This window comes from Solanum stenotomum, chromosome 3 (assembly GCF_019186545.1).
Source record: "Solanum stenotomum isolate F172 chromosome 3, ASM1918654v1, whole genome shotgun sequence".
In the NCBI taxonomy this organism is placed as follows: Eukaryota; Viridiplantae; Streptophyta; class Magnoliopsida; order Solanales; family Solanaceae; genus Solanum; species Solanum stenotomum.
Window position 1 is genome coordinate 44,189,144 of NC_064284.1, and position 11,777 is coordinate 44,200,920.

The following is an 11,777-nucleotide window of genomic DNA, read 5'->3' on the forward strand; positions in this document are numbered from 1 at the left end:
TGATGCTTTAACTTAGTGAATTGCATGCATTCAACTAAAATGTACCTTTTAGCATGTTTTCATGATTTTATGTATGGCTATCATACTTAGTGCATTTTTGTACCAACCCATATTTTCCTACATTTTCCCCAAAGGTAGGGTGTGGTTCTCAAGGTGGTCCCCATTGTGGCTAGAGATTGGATTTGATCATTTCTCCTTGCTTGTTGGTGAGCCCTCATGGTTCGAGGACGAATATCTTCATTTAGTAGTTTCATTCTTGTATTTGACTTTCGAATTATGTTGTATGGGCTGTGACCCTATATGATTCAAGTATTGTATTAGATGGCAAATTGAGACAAGTCTAAACTTCCGCTTTCCTTTATGGAAATTTTGGACTTGAAATTCATTTTTACTCTTTATTGTTCTACGCTTATGTTATGATATGCTAAGTGGCTTACATGGGGTTCGGGGTTCTAAGTTCCTTGTTACATCTACGGCGTACCCTTGGGTCGTGACAAATTTAAACCTATAAATTGTGTCACTAACTCTAATGACATGTTGGTTATTTATGGTCATTTACCATTTTCCCCTCCCGATCTTGACCCCGAGTCTTTTATGACTGAATTTTAAAAGTTGGGTTTGAACTTTGAGTTCAAAGTTTTGAATCTTGTAAGATTTGAGTTTGTAAAGATAAAGTTGTTAAAAAGTGGTTTTCGGCCTTTTTTGGATTTTCAAGTGTAGGAATGGAATTTCATCCACTTCATCAGTCCCTAAATGTGGAAATTGGTCTATAAGGGTTATCAATTTCATATTTGGAGTATTTTTGAAGATTTGAGGTCCTAAGTTTGAAATTTAAGAAATTCTAGCCTTTGAGTTGACTTGGCAAACATTCAGGATTTGGATGCTTTGATCGAAATTCTGAGAGTTCTGTTGGACTTAAGGGAATATTTTAGGCATATGTGAGCTCTTGATTGAATTTTTAGAGGTCTCGATCTTATTTTGGCCTTTTGAGAATTATGTTCATTTCTTGTGACTTTCATGAGTTTTGGTTCAAAAAGACCCCAGATTCATGTTTTAATGGTGCCATTGAGTCCACACATCAAGTTAAGTCAATTTGCATATTTTTTTGTTTGTATAGGGTTCTGAACGAATCAAAAGTCTATAAATGATTTAGTGTGTGGCTGATTATGTTTCTAAAGGTCAAAGCTTTGACCGCCGTGTTCGCTGAGTGTAGGGCGCGCATTCACAGAGCTCATTTGTGAGTTGTCAATTCACATTGGCGGATAAGGGTCTACGTTTTTGGATGACCCCTAGAAAAAATATCTATAAAAAAACAGGGTTTCAACCCTATTTCACTATTTTTGAGTTTTGGGAGTTTTGGTGTGGCGATTTGAATAAGGTTTTTACGGAGAAATGTTTGGGTAACAATTCCTAATCTTAAGATTTCATTTACTCAATACTATATAAGAATATTAATGTTCAAATCAAGGATTTGAAATGAAAAATTGGGGTTTTCTTTTAGATGGCTAGAATTTCGTAAAATGGTTTTATAGAATGATTTAATTCTTTTTCAAAATGGTTTTCACCAATGAGTTCCAAATGACTTGGGTAATATTTTAAAGTAAAATATTTTGGATTTAAACCTCATTTTGAGAATTGGATTTTTAAGTTGCGTTGACCGATTTTCCTAAGTGTTTGAATTGAGTATTGTTTTTTTTGGAATCTTATTGTGAATACATGATTGAATTAGAATGTATGGATTTAGGCATTGTTTAGAAAGAGAAGACTTAAGGCTATGATTGAACATGATTGAAATTGAGGCAAATGATCTCCTAAACTTTGTACAATTAGTAGAATTGTGCATTTCACTTCATTTGTGTGTGTTGGGGAGCAATAGGAACAAGGTGTTGGGTTTAATTATTCCATTTGATTGATATTAATGAATAAAATGGGTTTAGATAAAAAGGCAACATGTTGAGCAAAATATTTTGTGAATTTGTCTTGTTGTGAATCCTAATGTGATGATTGATGAAATGCTTTGATATCATTATTGTGGGCTTGATTTGCATAAGTGATTGTCTCTTCCTTGTGGTGTGATATTCCTTACTTGGATTGATTTCTGAGTACCATTATGAGACTTTTGATGGTTATTAATAGCGAGGTTATTCCGGTGAGTGTTATTAATGTCGAGGTCATTACAAGTGAGTGTTATTGATGCCTAGGTCACTGCCATCGAATGTTATTGATGTCAAGATCATTTCCCGTGAGTGCTATTGATGTCGAGGTTATTGCTGGTGAGTATTATTGATGTCGATATCCAACAAGTGTTAGTGATGCAAAGGTCATTTTCAGTGAGTGTTGTTGATGTCGAGGTCATTATTGGTGATGTTCATGAACTATGGGTGGTTCCCATGAGTTCTGATTGTTGTTGTGCATGATCAATTTGTGGATTTGTGTTCAGTGTGCTTGATTATTGTGCTTTGATGAACTTAATAATTGTGATTGATATATGTAACACTCGTGCTTTTTCATACTTGTTACTTGATGATTGTTGATTTATAACTAGTGGACTATGATCATGAAACTTGTGAACTGTGTATTATGAACTATTAGGTTCTGCTGATTTCTATGCAGGTTATAGTTTGAGGAGGTTTGGTTGGGATGAAAGGAGTGATGGCTTTCAAGATAGTTTTGATTTGCTTATCAAGATGCTTGTTGGGTACCGTATTGTTTGGTACTCTCTCTTTGCTTCTACACTTATGTTGGTTCCGAGTCTGGTTTTGTATGATATATTTTCCTCTCATATACCTAAGGCTTGTTGAAGGACTTTGAGATGTAGTTGCTTGTCATCTCTGGCGGGCCCTCTTTTCCTTTATATCATGCTTTGTTCTACTTAAGAAACAAAGTCTTTGAGACTTGTACTTATTTTATTTTCGCACTTTATGTATTAGTGATTTGTACACATGAAAACTAGGTATTCGGGGTTATATTATAATGATTATGTTTTCCGCCTATTGTTGTTCTTGTTTTACTTTCCGCATTTCTTTCATTCGTTGGGTTTAGGCTGACTTGTCCTGGTGGAAATAGGCAAATTCCATCACGCCCATTTCTGGGTCATGAAAAATGGTATCACAAACCTAGGTTCATAAGTGTCATGTCTGTACAAGATAAGTCTAAGTAGAGTCTTGAGGATCAGTACAAAGACGTTTATACTTATCTTCGAGAAGCATGGGGACTGTTAGGAAACTTTCTTTTTTTCATTCTTTGTTATCTTGTGTTGTTACCTTCACTAGTGCTGAGTTACCTCGAGTTCTTTTGGAAGATGTCGAGGACCAGAGCTTCTATTTCTAGTGGTAGAGGGGAAATTATCTCCGAGGCAGTTGCTAAGGCCCTAGTTAGGAATAGAGGCAGGGATCGAGCTAGAGGTCGTACTTGTGGAGCGACATCAGCTAGAAGTAGAGATGTTTTTCATGAGCTACAATTTGAGGTTGCTGAGGACCAAGTTCCTCTTGAGTTTGGAGCTCATTTTTTTCAAGAGACTTTGTTGAGGATTTTAGGTGTGGTGGAAAATGTCTCTCAAGTTGGTGTGATAGATATGCCATAGGGTTGTGTGATGAGGGTAGGGGCACAAACCCCATGTCAACAAAGGGTTCTGGATATTCATGATTAGGTGGGTCAACAACCAGTGGTTCTTGCATGGGCTGTTGATGTATAGATTGCTTCTAAGGTTATTCTGACAATAGCTAATCATCAATGTTATGAGATGTTTCAGAAGATTAAAGTACCTCAGTTTCAGGGAGGTAAGAGAGAGGATGCTCATGAGTTCTTGACGTTATGCTATGAGATGCTTGAGGAAATGGGTATGATGGATGCTTGTGTTGTTCATTTTGTTGAACTTCAGCTTTGTGGACCCGCTAAATAGTTGTTAAGGACTTATGTGAGGTTTATACTAGTTCGATCTCTTCTGGCAGAGTGTGATTCTTTCTCTAGTGATCTCTAGGACAACTTCATCCCTTGGAACATGAGAGAGGAGATTCAATCAATGTTTGAGAGCTTGACTCAGGGTAGTTTATCCATGACTGAGTATGAGGCTCGATTCTGTGAGATATCAGGCACGCCATGACTATTATACTGGATGAGGCAGAGAAAGTCTATAGGTTTCTGATAGGTTTGACCTTCTCCATCAAGTCTTATATGTTCAGAGTAGCAAGAGAGGGGGGTTCCTTCTAGTCCATTGTGAGTACCGCCAAGGAGGTGGAGTTGATGAATAGAGAGGAGTTTGGGGACCCCAAGAAGGCATTTTCTGGCACCTTATCTGGTGGTAGAGGTTCTGATAGAGGTGGTAGGTCCTTTCAGCTTCGTGGGCCTATTCATGCCTAGATGTCAGTAGCTGAGAGGCGGCAGACATATCGAGGGTCCTATAGTTTTGGACAAGGTTGCCATAATAACTCATCTAGTCTGTCACAACAGTTATCTAGGCTGAGGTCTTATTTTAGAAATGCAAATCAAGGACATATGGTTCTGCAGCGCCCTGTGAAGACTCACTCAGGACCCCAACATTCTTATTAATGTGCTCTAGCGAGAAATTTAGTGCCTTTGGCTAGGGGTCGAGGCAGAGGCCAGTCCAGTAAAGGTGACAGGGCTTCTGGTAAGGATGCTCTAGCTTTACAAAGTAAAGGTTGGGGTTCTACTCAGACTATAAGTGGCCGAGAGGGCTAGTGTTATGCTATTCCAAGGAGGCCTAGGTCGAGTCTTCTAATGTTGTAATTATAGATATCGTCCTAGTTTTCCATTGACCTTCATTTGTATTATTTGATTCTGGGTATAATTTATTGTATGTATCTATCTTTTATAATGCCAGATTTGATATAATGTCTAATAGCATGCATGTGCCTATTCATTTTCTTAACACTAGTGGGTGAATCATTATTAGTGGATCTAGTGTATCGATCTTGTCTTGTTTTATTAGCTGGGTATAATGCATAGGTAGACCTTAAAGACAATAAAGAAGACTTTTGAGTCTTGTGGTCCTAAATTACTGTTATGTCAAATGTACAAAATTGCCCTTTAATCTTGTGGTCTTAAACATGCCACATGGAAAGCTGAAGTTAAAATATTACCAAAAAAAGAAACAGGTCATTCTTTTTGAAATAGACTAAAAAGAAAAGGATTCTTTTTTAAACTGAGGGGGTACTAAATATGATGGCTATCATAAACAACATAATCATAAGCATTAGTCAACATAAGACATAAGGCATAAGTATAGTCAAGACATAATAAGCATCATAATGAAAGAGGAATACTTCCTTATGAAATCTCACTTATCCTTAGCCAAGACATAGGTCATCCGCCTGTAGTCAAGCTTATATCATGGAAGGCATATCTAGAAACACTCCAAACAAGTCAACTTAATAACATAATCGCATTAGTCATACTTACTTTTAAACACATGGGGATTCACCTCTATGGCTAGCTTATAAAGGCTAATGGGTATTCGCCTCTTGCCATACATACTTTAAGATTGCGGGTACTCACCTCCACAATCACATCATATGACGTGGGTACTCGCCTCCACATCACGTCATAAGTAGCGTGGGTTCTCTGCTCCATGCCTATTCATCATAGTAAGAATGGGGGGACTCACCTCCTGTTCAATTCTAAGGAGTATGGGAATCACCTCATCTCCTTGCATATGGAGGTCAAGGGTAATCACCTCTACCCTCATCATTCCTTAAGAATTTTAGTCTAGATTCATTTAAGGTGGGCAATCCTTTCAACCTAGAATCGTTCATGTGAGTAAACCTGTCACATTCATTCAATCATGCTTATCCATTTATTATAGGAAGTATCCCTTCCATACTATATCTCAGGATCATCATTTGTTCTTTACTCTCAAGCAATTAACATTATAGTCATCATATATGCTTTAATCTCAAGCAATTCTAATCATAATTCATTGATCCTATAAGGAGATATCTAACCCATAGAGTTTCCCTCACATGGCATCAAACCCCAACTATATAAATTCAACCCTAAAATCATAAGATAAGCATGGGTACATGTAATTTCATCCTAAATAAATGCAGTTTTATCAATCCAATCATAAACAATCATAATCCACTCAATTGGATCAACATTCAATATAACCCACAACATTTGAAGAAACCCTAACTAAAATATGGGAAATTCTTCTTCAAATTGTGGAATTCTAGGGGACTCCATGGGAGGAAGGATCCCATAGATGAAAAGCCATCATACCTTAGTCACAAAGCCCACAAAATCATGAAGATTGGGAGACTTGATCTTGACCTAGTTCCAATTCCTTCCTTCTTCTTCCAACTTCTAGAGAGAGAATTTTTTGCTTTTCTTATCGAATTTGTGAGAATGACTTAATTAAGGGGTCTAAAATTCTTATATAGGTGGTCTAAGTTTAGGTAAAATGCCCCTAAAATAACGGCCAGTCACAAACCATGGGACCCCGACGGACGGACCGTCGACTGACTACGGTCCGTCTTGGTCAGTCGTGGTTTCTTGTTAGAGAATTCTAGCCAATCGACGGCCATTGGACCACGGTGCGTGGAGCCACCTACGGTCTGTAGGTCCCTCCGTTGTCCATGACTACACACAAACATGGTGATTCTCTCCACGGCCCCACCTACGGCTCGTGGCTCGACCCACGACCCATGGTTTGCCACTGTGGATGACACCTGTAACTTGTTGACAAGCTGCTATGTTCCCTCTTTCGAATCTGAGGTGTTACATTAACACCTCCTTCGGATCATTGGTCCTCGAATGAGATTCTAAGCATGTTTCTAGATGAAAACTCTAGACTAGCATCCCATCATGCATGCAACACATCAAAATGCACACAACTAAGGAGGAAACACCATTTCCAAGCCAAACATACTTAATGCACCATAAGTGAGTAAGAACTACATCTAACAACCCAATATGCATGAAATCTCTAACTTCTCTCATGTTTAATGAGGAACTATTATCTCCAACTCAAAAGCAATGCTCTACACAATCTCATGGAGCTCACATGCAATGAAATCTCAAAAAGCACAAATTCAAGGAGGGGATCCCCACTCCAAGTCAAGGCATGCTCTACAACTCATCTCATGGAGTCTATAAGAAACTCATCTTCAATACTGAACAATACGAGCAAAATAGTTTACATTATGTCATTTCTTTCTTTTTCATGAACATGCAAATTGTAGGAAATCATGGAAACACATAAAACACACATGACTTCAAAAAAGGCAAACCAAGAGGAACTCATTACCTCAAGCTAGAATAGGAGGAAAGAGATGAGGATATCGGGACATCATATCGGCCTCGTCCTTCCTTGTAGCACCCTCAACTAGATGGTTTCTCCATAACACTTTAACGGAAGCAACCTCTTTCTTCCTCAATCTTTTAACTTGTCGGTCCAAGATCCCAACCGAAAATTCTTCATAAGAAAGGTTCTCTTTCACTTCTAACCCTTTTTCAACATAAGGACATGGACAACTGGATGCACCGATGCCAACTTATTTGGCAAATCAAGCTCATATGCAACTTTACCAACACGTCTCAAAATTTGATATGTTTCTACAAAACGGGGACTAAGTTTCCCTTCTTTACCAAACCTCATTACACCCTTCATGGGTGAGATTTTCAAGTAAACCCAATCATGCACATCAAATTCAAGGTTTCTCCTTCTAACATCCGCATAAGACTTTTGTCAACTTTGGGCCATTCTCAACCTCTCTCTAATGAGTCGAACCATCTCAATAGCCTCATGAACTAACTCGGGTCCTATCAAAGCAACCTCACCCTCCTCAAACAATCACATAAGAGATCTACACCTCCTACCATAAAGAGCCTCAAATGAAGCCATACCAATATTCGAATGGTAGCTATTATTACAGGCAAATTATATCAGGGGAAAATGGTCATCCCAATTTCTCGTGAAATCTATGACACAAGCCCTCAACATGTCTTCCAATGTTTGGATTTTTCTTTCTGCTTTCCCATCGGTTTGGGGGTGAAAAGTTGTGCTAAGCTTAACTTTAGAGCCAAGATCCTTTTGGAAAGATTTCCAAAGCTGTGAAGTAAACTGCGTACCTCTATCGTACATAATGGACAAGGAAACTCCATGCAACCTTACCATCTCTCTCAAGTATACCTTAGGATAATCTACCTCCATATTGGAAGCCTTGACGAAAATGAAATGGGCCGACTTCGTCATTTGGTCTACTATAACCCAATTCGAATCATATTTATGTTGAGTTCATGGAAACTCTACGAATGTTAATATCTTGGGATAAACCTCCCGGTCTATAATGCTCAACCTTCACTCTTTGGCAATTAGGACACTTAGCCACAAATCTCGCAATATCCTTTTTCATTCCATTCCACCAATAGATCTCCCGCAAATCACGGTACACATGGTGGCTCCCATGTGAATAGAATACTAAGAACTATGGGCTTCTGACAAGATTTGTTCCCTCAAGTCATCGATATTCAGAACACACAAACGACATTGGTACCTTAGGACAACATCTCCCCCTTGGGAGAAAGCCTCTATGAACTTCTTTAGAACCACCTCTTTCAATTCAACTAAGGTCGTATCAAGACATTGCTTTGCTTTGACATCGGCCATGAAAGATGATTCGGAACCATTATACCCATAATGCCACCCTTGGTAGAATCCACTAGTTGAACTCCCAATTGGGCCAACCTATGAACATCTCGAACAAACTCTTTTCTCTCTTCATTTACATGTGCAACACTACCCAACGATAGTTAACTAAGAGCATCCGCTACTACATTCACCTTTTCGGGGTGATATATGACACTCATATCATAGTCCTTCAACAATTCAAACAACCTTCTTTGGCGAAGATTCAAGTCCTTTTGGCTAAAAACACATATTGTAAACTTTTATTTTCGGTGAAAACATCAACCTGTACCCCATACAAACAATGCCTCCGAATCTTTAAGGCAAATACCACCACCGCTACTTCAATATCATGGGTATGATAGTTCTTCTCATGAACTTTTAGTTACCTTGAAGTATAGGCAATCATTTTACCGTTATATATACGCACACATCCCAATCCAACTCTAGAGGCGTCACAACATACCACAAAACCATCTGTACCTTTCGGTAAAGTCAACACCAGAGCGGCAATAATTCTATCTTTCAACTCTTGGAAACTTTTCTCACAAGCATTTCACCATATAAACTTGTCCCTCTTTTGAATCAAAGCCGTCAAAGGAGAAGCAATGGAGGAAAACCCCTTAACAAACCTTCTATTATAACCGGCCGAACCCAAGAAAATTCTAATGTCTGTCGGTGATAGAGGTCTAGGCCGACTCTTGACCTCATCCATTTTTTTCAGATCCACCTGAATACCCTTGCTTGAAACAATATGGCCTAAGAAGGCTACAAACCTTAACCAAAATCCACACTTGCTAAACTTTGCATAAAGTTGTTGGTTCTTAAGGATTTGCAATATAATCCTCAAATGATCAATGTGCTCGTTCTTACTTCTCAAATAGATCAAAATATCATCTATGAAAAAAATTACAAGCATATCAAGGTATTGTCTAAGCACCATATTCATCAAATCCATAAATGCCACCGGAGCATTGGTCAACCCGAAGGACATTACCAAAAACCCATAATGACCATATTGGGTTCTAAAAGCCATTTTTGAAATATCTTCCTCTTTCACCCTTAATTGGTGTTAACCCGATCAGAGATCAATTTTAGAAAAATAACTTACCCCTTGAAGTTGATCAAATAAGTCATCTATTATGTGAAGAGGATACTTGTTCTTGATTGTTACTTTGTTCAATTGCCGGTAATCAATACACATACGGAGTGAACCATATTTCTTCTTAACAAAGAACAGAGGGCACCCCATGGAGAGATACTCAGTCGGATGAAACACTTATCCAATAAGTCCTTTAATTGATCCTTCACGTCCTTAAGCTCTACCGGAACCATTCTATAAGGAGGAATACAGATAGGTTAGGTATCGGGGAGTAGGTCAATCTCAAAGTCTATTTCCCTTTCAGGAGGAATGTTGGGCAAATCATTGGGGAATGCTTCTGGAAACTCTTTTACCACCGGGACCGACTCAACAGTAGGAGTTTCGGACTCCATATCCCTCACCCTCACTATATGGTAGACACAACCCTTCGAAATCATTTTCCTAGGTTTTAGGTAAGAAACAAATTGACATCTAGGCATAGATTTCCCCCCCTTCCACTCTAGGATAGGCTCATTTCGGGATTGGAATTTGACTACCCGAGTTCTACAATCGATAGAGGCATAACACGAATGCAACCAATCCATGCTCAAAATAACATCAAAGTCAATCATGTCAAGTTCCACCAAATCTATTAGAGTGACTCTATGGGATAAGGAAACATGACATCTCTTATAGACTATCTTAGCCACCATAGAATCATCCACAGGGGTACAGACAAAAAAATGTTCTAACAACAGATCGGGTAGCATATCAAATCTCATAGATACATAAGGAGTCAGCTATGACAAAGTCACACCCGTATCAAGGAAAGCATACACATCTATATGGAGAACTTTTAACATACCAGTCATAACATTCAGGGAACTCTCTTGATCACCTCTAGTTTGGAGAGCGTAGAAATAGTTTTACTTAGGAGCATTCCAACCCGAACCACTCAGACCGGATGAAGGGTAGGGTTGAGCCCTATGATGAACATCTCCCTCATTTTTTGAAACCAAAGGACAATTTCTTATTTTGTGATCCATCTTCCCAAAACCAAAGAAAGTATTAAAACCCGCTAAACACTTCCCTTCATAATTTCTCCCACATATAGCACAAGTAGGCATAGAAGACCTATTACCATCTCCTTGAGGTTTTGGGATAGATACCCTTTCAGTATTACGCCTTGGAGGAGCACTTGAAGAACCTTGCCCGAAGAACTTTTGTAGAAACCTCGAACGGCCCCGTCCATCAGACCTAGAATGTGAATAGTTACTATCATCCACTCTTTCTCTATTTGCCTCTCTAGATCTTTCCTTGATGTTTTCTTCCTCGATTTGTTGGGCATGCACCATAAGGCAGGAAATGTCCATGTCAACGACAAGCATAGCGGTGCGGCACTGTTTGACTACCATGTCGGACACTCCCGGCATAAACTTACTCATATTATCCCTACGATCCTCCACAATGAAAGGAGCATACTTGGATAGTTGAGTGGATATCATAGCGTATTCCCTTACACTCATATTTCCTTGCGTAAGGTTTATGAACTCAAATACCTTGGCCTCTCTCATCTCTAGAGGGAAGAATCTATCAAGAAATGCACACCTTTCCCATTCTATGGGACCTACTTCCACTAGCCTTGCCTCTTTCAACTAATTAAACCAAATATGAGAAACCCCTTTGAATTGGTAAGAGGCTAGGTCCGCCTTCTCTACCGGGGTCAAACCCATAATAGCAAGTACTTTATAGACCCCGTCGATAAAATTTTGAGGGTCTTCCTCAACTTTAGAGCCATAAAATTCAGGAGGGTTCATTCTTATGAAATCCCTCACTCTTGCTGCCGTCGTACCCAAATTTAGATTCACGGGGACTACCATCTCTCTATTGGCTTATTCCGTCATGACTTGAGACAATACTTAGAATGTCAACCTAAACTCTGCATTAGTCACATTCTCATTCAATGGGTTAATCAGAGCTTGATGAGAAGCTTTGGGAGGAACCTCTTGCTTAACATTGCCTTCTTCCAATCTTCTAGCATTAGCCCTTCTA

General features: G+C 38.9%; 1 protein-coding gene across 1 annotated transcript; it reads right to left on the reverse strand.

The window, feature by feature from the left end:
- Window positions 1-10,651: 10,651 nt before the first annotated feature.
- Window positions 10,652-11,251, reverse strand: LOC125858973 (uncharacterized). Its single transcript, XM_049538728.1, has one exon. The coding sequence runs from the start codon at window positions 11,249-11,251 to the stop codon at window positions 10,652-10,654; it is 600 nt and encodes a 199-aa protein (XP_049394685.1).
- Between the last annotated feature and the right edge of the window lie 526 nt (window positions 11,252-11,777).